The sequence below is a fragment of the Symphodus melops genome, assembly GCF_947650265.1.
Source record: "Symphodus melops genome assembly, chromosome: 15".
Lineage (NCBI taxonomy): Eukaryota > Metazoa > Chordata > Actinopteri > Labriformes > Labridae > Symphodus > Symphodus melops.
This window is the reverse complement of record NC_136705.1, coordinates 6,846,953-6,862,002: the sequence shown is the minus strand read 5'-3', so window position 1 is coordinate 6,862,002 and position 15,050 is coordinate 6,846,953. Positions and strand designations below refer to the sequence as shown.

The 15,050-nt window shown below is 42.3% G+C and overlaps 2 protein-coding genes across 6 annotated transcripts in view; one reads left to right on the top strand and one right to left on the bottom strand.

The window, feature by feature from the left end:
* bmpr1aa (bone morphogenetic protein receptor, type IAa) overlaps positions 1-15,050 on the top strand; it is a 46,157-nt gene that overhangs the window by 18,991 nt on the left and 12,116 nt on the right. For both annotated transcript variants that reach the window (XM_079362158.1, XM_079362157.1), the window contains exon 3: positions 13,235-13,619. In XM_079362158.1, the coding sequence (XP_079218284.1) occupies positions 13,553-13,619 (67 nt within the window). In that variant the 5' untranslated portion in view covers positions 13,235-13,552. The remainder of the gene's footprint in view (positions 1-13,234; positions 13,620-15,050) is intronic.
* The window catches only part of usp54a (ubiquitin specific peptidase 54a), a 202,013-nt gene that overhangs the window by 184,662 nt on the left and 2,301 nt on the right, over positions 1-15,050 (bottom strand). The window lies entirely within an intron of this gene.

Sequence of the window (15,050 nt, the reverse complement as noted above, 5' to 3'; positions counted from 1 at the left end):
ACACTCCCCCTGCTCGGCAACGTTTTCATACCACTTTTTATCAGAAACTCTGTCGGTCTTAAATTCCTCTGACTGGTTTATGAGTCTCTGTGGTGAGTGTTCAGTTACACCTCGGCTCGTTATTTGTTTCATTTTTTTTGAAAGAAACAACCAACCATTATTGTCGTCTGTTTTTTTCTTCCTTCGGTGTTAATGATTGATTTAGTCTCAAAGGTGACAGTAAATAATGAAAAAAGGTGTGTTAAATCTTCAGTTCAATGTGTTCAGAGGGCTGACACTTTTTATTCAAAACATTAGTTTGAATCTGCTGTAGAAGTTTCATTTAAATACTAATCTCTTAGTCTGTAAATTCAGTTTACTACATAAAATGTTGTGAACACTCATGAGTTTAAAGACCCACTTTCAAACTTCCAAATCTTGTTGCATTATTATTATATTGAATTATGGGAAAAGTAGGACACAGTGTAAAGAGTCAAAGTATGATGGACTAAATATTATTCTTTCATTTTCTCCCCCTCTTCCTTTATGCTGCACTTCTTCTTTATTTAGCTCTAAAGCCATTTATTTTTCATCTATAACTTTAACTTACGCAGAGTGAATCAATTGTTCAGCTTCTTTACTGAGATTCTTATTGAGCAGATACACAAACACACACGCTCACACTCAGTCCAGCACACAGGACCACCTATATCGTCGTGTGGACTGTGCACGTCTCTGCGGCCTGGCTGAAGTTTCTAAGACGACACGGTGGATGAAACCAGCCGACCTCCCTGCACGGAGTCCGGTCTCTGACCAGACCACCCACCTACGCATACACACTCTCTCACTCGGGGGCCAATGAGCTGTCTGCTGCTATTACAAATATATTTTATTTTGTATCCCTCAGGGAAAAAATTGTCTGGGCTCGAGTTCTCCCAGTTTCCACTCCTTCATACTGGGATGTGACCAGTCAAGACTGCTCGTGGCTTCTGCAAAATGCTCATGTAGCATCTCTAGATGTTCTCTCAAAACAAAAATAGATGTAAGGGGGGTAATGTGATTGACAGCAAATAAAAGCAGGGAAGGATAGCTCTGTGAAATGAGGGCGGGGCTACACATCACACTTCCTGTCTTTGGGACTGAAGTGTAAGATTGTAAGCTGTTCTCACAGAAAGTCAGGACGCTATCAGAGCTGCAGTTTCCTGCAGTGTGGAGCACGAAGTGTTTGCGAGTGTGGTGATTGTACTGTATGTGTGTGTTTTTCCATTACCTGGTTCCCACATTCCAGCATCAGTTTAGTAGGAAGGAAGAAAAGGAAAAGACACAAGGAGTCATTTAAATGCAGGAGGATGAGGGGAGGGACTATACTGATAAGCAGCAAAGTTTCTTTACAACAACAAGGAAGGGAAAAAAGTAAATTCTTAGTATTTTTACTCTAATATATCAAGGGGGAGTCCTTTTTTTCCCTTCATGTTGGATCTTTAATCATGATCTTTTTTTAGAAAGTCTGTCTTTTTGTTTGTTGGATGACACAGATCAAAAAGTGTTGAGGAACCTTCACGGGGTAAATGATGTCAATCTGTTAACAGAGCTTTTTCAAGGGATTGGATTTGAGAACGGGTATTTTTTAGTACAGGTGCAAGATTTGTCAGGACTTTTACATCGACAAACAGTGCTCCTATCGCTTTGCTATATGTTAACAGTCTCATTATCGATACAGGGTGAGTGGGGGAAGTTTGTGTGCAACATACGAATGAATAGCATGTATTTACCCTTCCTACAAATCTGCTTCAACTCTAAACATTCAACTCAATGTAAGGCCGCCCTACCCTTTCCCTGTCCACCCAAGCTTGGGTACTGTAAAATGGCAGGATTTTTTGGTCAAAGCTTCACACAAACTGTATGTTCGGTATTTGATTGTATTCAGATTTTAAATCAGAATAGATCCAAGCCCATGAGGCCAATACTCAAGGCTGCCTGTAGGTGCTAAATATATATCGCAGTTGTCTACCACAGGGGGGAGTGTAGCTTGGTGTGGCAGGGGAAGTTATATATTGCACAGGTGTTAGGGGCCAGGTAATGATGCATGGGTGACGGGGAGATCAGACGTTTTTTACCGCTGTCACGGGCATGCAGGATCATCACCTCAATCATCACTTCACCATCACGTAAGAAACCATAATGGTGTATGAGATCCGAGTTTAAATTAAATGGGAACCTCACCCAACAGCAGACAGTGTTTGGATATTGATTTATTCAGCGCGTCAAACCCCAAGATCTGTTCCCGCACCCAGCTGAGTGGCCGATCAGCTGATCGTCACTACAATCGGTATCGTGTCGGAAGTTAAAAAGTTGTATCGGGACACCCCTAATTTGAAGACATTTTTTAAATGTTGTGACACTTACTTTTCTCGCCCTTTAGGTCTTTTCCATCAAAAGTATCCCATGTTACAAAAAACTGAGAATTCTCACAATATAATTATTTGTGCATTTTAGAGCTGAAACGATTCCTCGAATAACTCGAATAATTCGATTACAAAAATTCATCGAGGAATTTTCGCTGCCTCGAGGCTTCGTTAAGTTTTTTTTTTTGGTAAAACTTTGGTATGAGTATAAAACACGTTTAATGTAGCTGCAGCTACCTGCTCCTCTCTCTTACACAGACACTTCAGCTCGCACACGCGAGCGCGGCGTGCCCCTTTTAACTTTTAGTCAGCACACAGTTGATCCGTGATCCATACGACCCAATCGGGAACACGTGATCCGGTCAAACGGTCGGCTTTTCTCCGTTCACTCTCTCCGTGTTTGCAGCTAACACAACGATAGCAACGTCCTCTCACAGTCTCTGTCATAGACACGTCTATGGTCTCTGTAGTCTGTGAGCGTGCTGAATGCACGCGCTGCAGGAGCAGACAGAGATACACTTCTAATAATAAACAGGCTGATTACATGAAATGTCTAATGTCTTCAAAGCTAAATCAACACAGAACTTGTTTGTGGAATAATAATTTAGCAAATATATATTTAAAGTTTCTCAATTTCCTTATCTGACATAATGATTGATTCTGTGATTGATTCAACAGAACAAATCAAATCAAATCAAATCAAACTTTATTTATAAAGCGCTTTTCATACTTTTAAAAGTAGCACAAAGTGCTTTACATGTTAACATCACATTAAAATCACATTAAAATCATTCCCACCCTCCCCCCATCCCCCACGCATACAGACAGTATCACACTCACAGTCATGCTCACAGTCACCCCACGCTCCAACACACACACGCAGACCTACTCACATACACACACATGCACACACACCAGCATCAATGGTATGGACAGAAGGCTGAGTACGGATGAACCAGGTAAGTAAACGCCAAAGAGGAGCCGTCTGCATCGAGAGCGGCAGATCGGCCGCGGCCATCAGGGGCACCATCACAGGGTGCCCAGGGGAGGCGGGGCCGAGACCCCTGACCTCCACCCAGACACCGCAGGGCGGCGCCCAGGCAGCCACAGCCCTCCACCGCTCCCGACACAGAGGGCTCCCTCGGAGGAAACACTGGCAAGAAACGTAAAATACATAAAACCTTTTAAAATGAGGCCAAACAATAGACTGAATAAAGCTAAAACCAATAGAATGATGGTAAGAGATAAGTAATATGCTAAAATCATAACAGATAAAATGAATAAATATTATTTAAAAGCTAGACTAAAAAGGTGGGTCTTGAGCCTGCTCTTAAAAATATGAGCGTTCTCTGCGGCCCTGAGGTCCTCCGGCAGGCTGTTCCAGAGGCGAGGGCCGTAAAAACTGAAGGATGCCTCGCCGTGGGTGTGTGTCCTGACTTTTGGGATGACTAAAAGACCTCTGCCGGAGGAGCGCAGGGACCGCGAAGGCTCATATGGTAAAAGCAATTCTGACAGATAAGAAGGCCCAAGACCATTAATACACTTAAAAACCATTAAAAGAACCTTAAAATCGATCCTGAAAGACACGGGGAGCCAATGCAGTGATTCTAAAACCGGAGTAATGTGAGCCCGCCCTCTGGTCTTCGTCAGGACACGAGCTGCTGAATTTTGTAAGAGTTGTAGGCATGAAATATTCTTTTTAGGAAGACCAGAGAGCAGGGCGTTACAGTAGTCGATACGACTGGTGATAAAAGCATGCATTAGCGTCTCCGTGTTGGCCCGAGAGAGAATGGGGCGGACTCTGGCTATGTTCTTTAAATGATAAAAACCTATTTTGGTGATGTTCTTGATGTGTGGAATAAAAGTCAGCTCAGAGTCTAAAATCACGCCCAGGTTTTTCACCTGTGTGGATGGATTAAAAGATAGTGCCTGTAATTTGGGTAAAAGTTTCTCTCTCTGAGCCTCAGGACCGAGGACTAAAACTTCAGTTTTGTCCTGGTTAAGCTGGAGAAAGTTATCTGCCATCCAGGATTTGATGTCTAAAATGCAGTTAAAAAGTAAAAAACATAATGCTTTCTCAATTAAATGTACTGTAACAGATGTGTAGGCTACACAAAACACTATTTGCTATTTCAGCCATTAAAACATGTTTGGCCTGTATTTTTCATCTACCTGCCGCCTTGACCAGTGAATCAAAAAGTGAATTTGGGACCCTGTCAGTAATATGGTGAGCATCATCAGCAGCTGTACAGCAGAGGTGGTTGGCTGTAACAAGCAGGCGTTTCCATGGTAACTGCAAAGAAGCAGGTTTGTAGGGACGACCCAAGACGAGCTAAACCTTAATTAAGCAAAAGTATGATTTATTAGATTACTCGATTAATCGACGGGATATTCGATAGAAATATTCGATAGCTGCAGCTCTAGTGCATTTATAATATATAATAAGTAACCTAGGGCAGTTTAGAAAGATGTTTTGTAATGAAGAGTTAATTAACAATTAGTGTTTTATTTATAATTATATTTAATATCCATGTTTTTTTAATTAAAAACGTAATCTTTATAAAAAGACAATTGGAATGGTAAATCAGAATTGGCATGTCATAAGATATAATTTAATGTCCTGAAGATAAATATATCTTGGACTCTGTCCTGCAGTTACAAAGAACATAAAACATGAAGCATAAATAGAGATCATAAAAAACACATCTTGAAAAAGGGTCAGACCATTTTTTCAAGGTCAGAAAAGGGCAGATAAACAGAACAGTCAGTTACACATGCACCAGGTCAGCCGGGAGCAGGAAAAGTCTTATCTGGCAGTAGAATAAAACTAGTTTATTGCTTAACCACACACGCTTTGAGCACAAGAAGACCGCAGCAACAACAGGCAGTCTCATAATACAACTTTTCTCGTTCTTCTTGCATCGGAAAAGATTAGCCTGCTAGATCAAACTGGTGACCAGAGATAAGCTCCCATTATGTTTTGTGGAAAAAGAAGGCCTCTGTGAGCTGTCCCTGTTAGCCATTTTGTCTCAGAGTACTGTCAGTTGTAGTTTGTCACTTGTTTACAGTATGGTATCTTGGGGACTTATTTTGAAGGGGGAAAACAGATGTGGCGTGCGTTTGTACAGTTGTAAGTTGAGGCATAACTAATAACCTTCAGTTACACTACCATCACTTATTTCATTCAGAACTGGGAGTTAAAATAGTAATGAGCAGCACACCTTAAAACAAAAACCCAGTAGCCCACTGGCAGGTCCGTGTAGTCGGTAATGCTAACTGGTTCCTTAGATATTAGCATAGTGCACCTCCTGCAAAACGGCTACTGTTTTTAAATGGAGATAAACGCTACTCTGATTTAGTATTGGTAACACTCTTTGCAAAGGAGAGGTGGGTGTATGCATGAAGACTATGTAACACCATTAACTCCGACTATACTACAGCAGGCTACATCTAACTGGTTTAAGCAGTAGGGTCGTCTGGAAACTCTCCCGTCCTCTCATCAGTATGATTTATGATCTTTATGTTGTTTTTATGGTCTGAGTGTGTTTGTTTTATGATTTTAACTGTGGGACAAAGAGAACCCTGTGCCAGTGATGGATAGACCTGTTTCTATGGCGATAGAGTGATTAAAATCACCTCTAGGGAACCTCATTGTACCACTTTATGAGTTTATTACTGTGTGGCCAAGTTCAGCGTAGACTCTGTGTGTTCCGGTATGCATCAGCCATAAGGTGGGTGAAACTGCATGCTGTGTTTAAACCTGTGTTGCCCAGCCCCTGTGGATGCTGGGTAATTTGCGTGGCCTTTACCTGATAAAAGCCTGGACTCATTTTGGACTCAGTTTGTAGTTGCAGCTGCTCAGCAGATCTCCTGTTAGCCGTTTATTGAAGTAAGGCTTCACCGCTGCCCACTCTGTCTCACACAGACAAACTAATCGGGTGTGTTTGTGGCGCTTCAAGCGTCTGTGATATTACAATTTCATAAAGGCAGAAACAAAATGCAGACATTAGATTACTGCTAGAACCCCTCAAAGCTGGAGATATGCACCAATAGTCTGTAGCTATAGTATCTGTCATGTATTTTCACACAGATGAGTCAGTCTCAGTGTTTTTGTTTTTAAACTATCCTATAAGCTTCTTAATTTGAACTTTCTCTTGTTTTCTTTTCTTGTATGTGTCAGTAAACTGAATAACTATAAGCCATGGGAGAGAAATACATTTAAGGATATGTTGTGGAGCATACAGACACACAGTTCTGATAAATACATAAAAGTTGGTAAGTCTCTGGCCTTGCTACATGTCTACTGTAGGGATGTTTCTTGGTGAGTTTTATCCTTGTTGGCTTAACGTTGATTTAAATTCAGAATAAACAGCTGGTGTAGAGGAAAGAAAACATTTGCCTTTTATATAACGGTAAACATTGGGGACACATTTAAAGCGTTCTGCAGGAAAACAAGGTCATTTGGTTTTCCTCGAGTGGCTAATGTTAGCAGTCCTAGCACCGCCAGGCTTCGGACCTCTCTGAAGGTTAACATCCACCTGTGTTGAAAGTGGTCACTCATCAATTACCAAATGTTAATATTGCTGTTAAAATTACAACCACAAGTTTCTGAAGCTAAAAGTTAATTTCTTAATATAGTTTTATTTGATGATGAGTTTAGGTAATTTAGCAATTTCTCAAGTTGACTATAAACTGCGATGTCCTTTTTCTATACATGTAATTATGAATCGTTGGAAAGAAAGAAGAAGGAAAGATTGCTGTGCCAGTTCCCACTTTGGCCTCCCACCATCTTAAGAAGGTCCAACTTTGTTGTTTTTCCCTCAGGTAGTTCAAAAACCCCCCCTCCTTAATGAATGTAATGTGCATGCTTTTTAGCATAGCGTAGCGTTCATGCTAAACTTATGGGAGCAAATGAAGGATGAGAATGAAAAAGAGGAAGCAGGAGATGCAAGGATGAGGAGGCCCGGAGCTCTGCTCATCGTGGCCCGGGGTATTCTGGGTATTCTTATGCTAATCCATTGCTGTGGATGAGGCGCAGAGCAGCCAAGCAAACAATGGCAGTGGAGCCAGAAAGTCTGGCCTGCAGTCTCCCAGGCCCTGAAAGGCATGTCGGGCAGGGCGCCGACACCAACGGGAGGCTGCTGCAGCACCCAGAGGCCCGCCTGCAAGGAGGGGCCCCTGGAGGGGACAGGGAATGGAGCCAAGATGGAGAGAGAGAGTGAGTGAGTGAGAGAGAGAGAGAGCGGGGGGAGGGGGGGCGGGGGGGAGGAGAAATGAGAAGCAGCAGGGAAAGACAGGGAGGGGGACATGGATAACTGGAAGGGGCCGGAGAAATGAGAAAAGAAAAACCATCTGATGAGGAATTGAAAAAAGGTAATCCGAGAAAAGAAGTCAAAGAATGTGTAAGGTGAAGGGAGAGAGAAAAGGAGACTGAACATGTGATAGAAATAACGAAGACAAAAGGAACGTTGAAGAACCATGACAGAGTGTCCTGAAGAGAAATGCATACATACAAGCTGCTGTACCGTTACTTCTCCTGTGAGGGCTTCTTCTGAGGTATTGTAGCCATCAAAGTGGATGAGAAGAAACTCATTGTTGGAAAAAGAAGCTGATTGCTGCAGGAACAATCCAAACATCATAAAGATTATAATCTCAAAATGTAATCTAATCTTGAGCGGCTGCTGTGAAATATCCCGTGCAAACAGCAAGAATAAAATGGCAAGTAGGATGAAGGCCTTTTTCCCCTCGTCTTCAGATAGATCATTGACAGAACATGTTCAATCAACTTTTTAAGTTTAAGTATTTGCTGCTTTTCATTCTTGTCTCATCCTTTGCTGAAAACCTTTGGGCTTTGTGTAAAACATGGCTAGCCAAGAAGTCCATCTGAGTTCTTTGCTGGACATTTTTCTTTGACATTTTATAGACCAAAAGATTAGTCAACAAAGAATTGGACAGCTGAGAAAGGAGGGGATGAAACAGTAATACAAAGAAAAAACAAACCCCTCTGTGTTTGTCCCAGCTGTCCTGTCAATATTCTCCTCCCTCCCCAGCATAGATCTCCATCTCCCTCATTACTGCATTTATTTGTAGAGCTCAGAAGCTGTCGGAGTTGACTGCTCCTCCAATCAGGCCTCTGAGTCGTTTATTTAGTCTGCCGCCATTCTTCCAGAGCAGGAAGTGGAGACGCATTAAGGCTTGATTATTGATGTCTGGCCCCTCATGCTGCAGTCTGTCCAGGGATTGAGAAAAGGGAAATGAAAGGGATGGATTATTAATGCAGGTAACCCCCAACACCCCTGGCAAATCAGTGTCTCATCTTACAGCATTTAATAGTGAAGTAGTGGTAGTCACAATGAAACAAGTCTTTTCAAAACTTTATAGAATTATTGTCTGTTTTTATACTTTTGTACCAGGAAGTGACAAACCACACACACACACACACACGCACACACACACACACACACACACACACACACACACACACACACACACACACACACACACACACACACACACACACACACACACACACATAGGAATCGATATGGATGTGCAAAGGCGTGATAACGCCTGAACGAAGTCTGCAGATGTGTTTAATAATCTGAACGAAGTTCCAGATTTGGACTCCATTTGATCATCCAAGTAGCAATTTTTTACATAAAGCAATCTGTGTTGATATTGCTCCACTGCAATCACTTAACTGTCATGTATTGTTCATCTTTAGAGCTGCAGCTATCGAATATTTTAGTAATCGAGTATTCTATCGAATATCCTGTCGATTAATCGAGTAATCGAATAAATCATACTTTTGCTTAATTAAGTTTTAACTCGTCTTGGGTCGTCCCTACAAACCTGCTTCTTTGCAGTTACCGTGGTAACGCCTGCTTCTTACAGCCAACCACCTCTGCTCTGCAGCTGCTGCTGATGCTCACTATATTACTGACAGGGTCCCAAATAAACTTTTTGATTCACTGGTCAAGGCGGCAGGTAGATGAAAAATACAGGCCAAACATGTTTTAATGGCTGAAATAACAAATACTGTTTTGTGTAGCCGACACATCTGTTACAGTATTTAATTGAGAAAGCATTATGTTCTGTTGAATCAATCACAGAATCAATCATTATGTCAGATCAGGAGATTGAAAAACTTTAAATATATATTTGCTAAATTATTATTTCACAAACAAGTTCTGTCTTGATTTAGCTTTGAAGACATCAGACATTTCATGTAATCAGCCTGTTCATTATTAAAAGTGTATCTCTGTCTGCTCCTGCAGCGCGTGCGTTCAGCACGCTCACAGACTACAGAGACCATAGACGTGTCTATGACAGAGACTGTGAGAGGACGTTGCTATCGTTACGTTAGCTGAGACTACAGAGACCATAGACGCGTCTATGACAGAGACTGTGAGAGGACGTTGCTATCGTTATGTTAGCTGCAAACGCGGAGAGAGTGAACGGAGAAAAGCCGACTGTTTGACCGGATCACGTGTTCACGTGGTATGGATCACGGATCAACTGTGTGCTGACTAAAAGTTAAAAGGGGCGCGCCGCGCTCGCGTGTGCGTGTTGAAGTGTCTGTGTGTCAGAGAGAGGAGCAGGTAGCTGCAGCTACATTAAACGTGTTTTATACTCGTACCAACGTTTTGATGACGCAAAAAAAAAAAAAAAAAAACTTAACGAAGCCTCGAGGCAGCGAAAATTCCTCGATGAATTTTTGTAATCGAATTATTCGAGTTATTCGAGGAATCGTTTCAGCTCTATTCATCTTACAGTTCTGCACAGCTTGCACAGGATTGTTGTTTCTTAGACAAGTAGCTTTTTAATGATGATTGTATTGAAAGTCTATTAATAGGGAAAATACTGTCTTGGGTCTTGTCTTGTAGAAAATGTGCATTTATGCTATTGTAGAAGATGGAACCAAAATGTATTGTAGGAATTAAACCTCTAACCTGGTCTCTGTTAGCTTGCGCTGCATTAATCTTGCTGAAAGATCCCCATGGTCACGCCAATCCTGGTTATGATAAAAGAAATCCCAGTGAGGTTCCTGTGTGGATCTGTTCATACAGGCTGCTGCAGTCATGGCAGAGTAATATCATTTTACTTAACTGTTTTTATAGCCGGCTACCTCTCCAGCCAAATGAAAAGTTATTATACCCAGAAGCACAGAGCTTCTATAAAAGCCTCTGAAGAGCTTTCTTTCTTCAACAAGTCTTAACCTACTGCTTGGGTTTCTATCCCACCAAATTTCCCAGCATCCCTGGAGCGGTGTGACCTCAAATTCCTTCCCCTGGGGGGGCAGCTATGGCTCAGTGGTTCCCTATAAGGGCAGTTTATTCCATACAGGTGGGACTGCTAACAATACCTCCATTCATTCCCGTCATGCTAAATGTTCCTCCTCCAAGACTCTGATGTCACATCAGGCTAGCCAGAGCGGCTACGCTACATTAGCTGCTGTTAGCTGAGTAGGTGAGCAGAGGAGGAGGGAGATGAGATGCCAAAGAACCAACTGGTGTAAACAAAAAGTGCACAAGTTTGAATCCCACAAGACTGTAAACATGATGATACTGTAAAAGTTGGACTGGCATGAAGGAAACCTCTTTGTTTCAACCTTTATTGACATCACGCAGTTTGAGTAACATGACGTAGATGATGTCCTCATTCATGCCATACCTTTTATATAAACTAGTAGTGAAAGGACTTCAATAACAAGTGGGCTTCAGTGCTCCTTAAGAAACCCGGCTTCGGACCGATCCGTCAGCTAAACGTTGTAAATGTAACACTCAGACTCCAGAAGGTGAGTCTGAAAAACAGAACGCTGCTATCTCCATCAGAAAAAAAAATGAATCTCTGCATTGTTGTGTTAGGAGAAGGGAGTTTGTTGTTTGAATGTGAAGCTAGACCAAAGGATCAGAGACAAGTTCAAACATGAGTACAAGCAGGAGTGAAAGTTACCCGACACCTTGAGTGTTTGGAGAATTGTTTTAACCCTTCTGTATTTCATCTCTGTAATAGACATTTTATTTCTCTGAGTTCGGCCTCTTTGTGTCTCAACCTTTCTTGTTTGTTAGTGTTAGAGCTGCAAGGGGTGATAAAAGTCTGCAGTTGTGTGTTTGTGTGTGTGTGTAGTCATCATAGCTTATGTTTTTAAAGGGAAGTGGATGTGTTGGGTGATTTATGAAAGGCTGTGTGTGTGTGTGTGTATGTGTGTGTTTGTGTGAGTGAGGTGGTGGGAGTCAGCTTCCTGTCTTGGGGGCTCACAACAGACAGTCCTTCCTGAACCTGCCTGGTCTTGCCTTCGCTCCCTTCCTCCCTCCCTCAGTCTCAATGTGTCTTTATGCCTGTGTTATCTGCTGCTTCTGTTGTTGTTGTCGGTCTGTAAATGGAGCAAAGAGCCGCAAACAAACTTCACGATTGTTTTGGCAGTGAGGTGAAGATGTTTCCACTTAAACTTATCGACACACTGACGCCGACACACAGACCAGCGAATGTGTTAGTTCCACACACTCGAGCTTACTCACTACCTCACACTCGAGCACATACAAAACACATCCCCTCTGTCTCCTATGAATGTCTGGGCTTGTACTGTGCACCTACGGATGATAAAGCGCGTCTTATCACATTTTTATACCCAAACTCTTACAGCTAGAGGAAAAGGTAAACACGCGTTCCCCCGAGAAAAACTGGCATGGCACAGCGCTTTCTAATGGAATTTGTTTGTCTCAGTCAGCAGCCACGGACTACAGCTGGCTGTTGCCTTAGTTGCAATAAACGTGTGATTGTTGTTGTCGCCTGTAACCAGTTGATACATACATAAAAAAGACACTGTGAGAAGAAACGAAGCTTGTGAAAAAACGTGCACAAATATTTTTCAAAATCCCAAATATTAAATAAACATTGATGCAAGTTCTTTGTTAGCGCCATAACATCAAATGGAAGGAAAAGTACAAACATTTAGTTGTTAAGTAGAGTTTGAGCAGTGTCCCTGTGGAGGGAGGGGGGGCATTTACATATACACTCACCCTGTGTCCAGTGTGTGTTGTTATGTGTCTTTGTTCTGTGCCTCCTCAGCCAGATATGTGTGAAAAGTGGGTCACAGGTCGGACCTCTTTGTCCCCCCCGGCCAAATGAAAAGTGACAGACACCGGCCTTGGATCGCCACTAATTCACTCTCTCTCTCTCTCACACACACACACACACACACACACACACACACACACACACACACACACACACACACACACACACACACACACACACACACACACACACACACACACACACACACACACACACACAATAACTCACAAACACACACCAAACCCTCCATCCCTTTCAGCACCCACTAATTGCGACATGCTGCTGCGAGCGATGTGCAGGGCCAGCGCCTGTAATTGCAGAACATCCCTGGACAAATCATTCGGTAGTCAGACGGCCCGTCTGAGGCCAGCGCCGGGCCAGCAGGGGCCAACGTGTCAGAGAGCCCTGAAGATGAGGGCGAGCAAGAGCTATTTAAACCAGTCTAAGAATACATGTCTGTGCTCCAAAGTTTTTACAACTTATTTGTTTGCTCCATAAATGTTGATAAATGTACTAAAATGTACAAATTCTGTTTTGAAACTGTGTGGGGGTTTTTTCTATATCTGCATCCGTGAACACTGAACAAACCAGAGCAGCCAAAGAACGAATTGTCACAACAACCGTTATTTTCTGTACCAAGCAGCAGGATGGTGTTTTACTTGAACCCTTCTGACTCGTGAATGGACGCAACATCTCGACAGTGTTTGAGAAGTGAAATTTGCCGCTCTGATTTCTGTACATCACTCAGTTTAAATCTGTTTCTTTTGTAGGGTTTTGGAGGCCAAAGAGCTCGTGAGACAAAAGAGGACCTGATACCACCCTCAACACCTGAAGCCCCTTCCATTGGCTTCCACCGACCATCGCTCCTGTTCCCGCACCAGCTCAACATCGATCTTATTGTGAGGCCTCGGCGGCCTGCCTCTACCTACCCTCCTACCTCCCAGGCTCCTGCTGTGGATTATAGACTTTTTTTATCAGGACCAGAGGGTCTTCCAACACCGACCGGTTAATCAAGAGGCTCCCTATCCGTGAGCAGAGCCCTACCTGGGCCCATTTCCAGTCCATTCTGAGTTCAGTCCTGCTGCAGGATGGCAGGTCTAACATTTTGTTTGGCTGTGGTGGCCAGTGCTCTTCTGCTGACCCTCAGAGCTGATGGTAAGATTATCAAAATCCATCCATCTGCTCTTTCGCTGCACCTCGTTTCCTGTTCCAAATATGTCTTCTGATCTTTGTCACACAATGAGTCATTTAAATTCTCCTAACCAAGTTAAAATAAGGCAGTAGATATTTTTTCATGGCCAAGGGGGCGGGACCAAGCGAGGGTCATCTGATATTCAACTTTGGGGCAAATGATTATATGAATAATTTATTATTTATTTGGTGTTCATTGGATCAATCAAGTTGAATTAGGATGATTAAAGATAAGGCTTGTCTTATGTGGCATCATTTTTCAAGATCATATTGTCCCTCAAGGTCACATGTTGATTTATATCAAATTTACAAAAACATTATTAAGTTTGACTGTTTATAATCAACTATTGGATGAATTACTTTTTATTTATTTATTTTATGATCCATGTGGAATGATCAAACATAACTGCTGCAGTTTCTTTATTTCATATGCAGATCCCTGAATATAGATGACAACAGAAACAAACCCAAGTGTTGATCTTATCTCACATAGAGTCGCGGAGGTGCCTCAGATGACGCAAACAGTCAGAGATCATCAGTGCATATGTGTGCTACAGTATGAGAGAGGGAATATGTGGTGGCCAAACAATCTATACTAGTGTGAGATCTATGTTTTAATGGAACTACTCAGTATCAAGACCTGAGAATTACACTGAATATTATTTAAGAATCATATAAAAAGAAAGTTACTGTCTGTCAAAATCATCCGTGTCTTCTGTGACTTTTGAAACGGGTGTATTTTTCAGCTGAGTTTCTCATTATTCCTTTTCATACTCAGTACAGCCATAACAAAGCTCCACTGTCATTACAACTTAAGAAATGCATATTGATTCCATTGGTTCTGTCCATTCAGCAGCATACAGTTTCAAAGTGATAACAGGAGTCCATGCTGCAGCCCACATTTATATACAGGGATATGAAATTAGAGGTTTCCACTATCAGCAGCTGTATCAGCCCTCAGAAACTCTCACTCCGTCCCGTCCTCGGCTCCTCCCTTCAGGAAGCTGTTGAAGTGATTGTTGCCGCTCTCACTTCCTCTCTGCACATTAACCGTTTCCTGTATGGCACAGTATGAGCTGTCAGCGGCGCTAAAACCTCCAAACATTCATTGTTCTCCGGAAATATCCTTCAGTCCCTCTAGAGACTTATTCACCCTTTGAAATAGTGTTTATTTCCTCTCTTTGGATTTGTTTCTGCCACAGTCTGTGAAGACTGACGCTCCCTGAACACACCACATTATAAAAATCTGTTTCATAATCACATGGTTTAGTTTTAAGCCATAACAATGAGAGTGCTGCAACTATAAAGTCACTTATGATTAATCTGTTTGTTATTTGAAATACTCTGATACATAGTCAGCCATTCTCTCTGAGACTCTTTCAGATGATCTTGTTT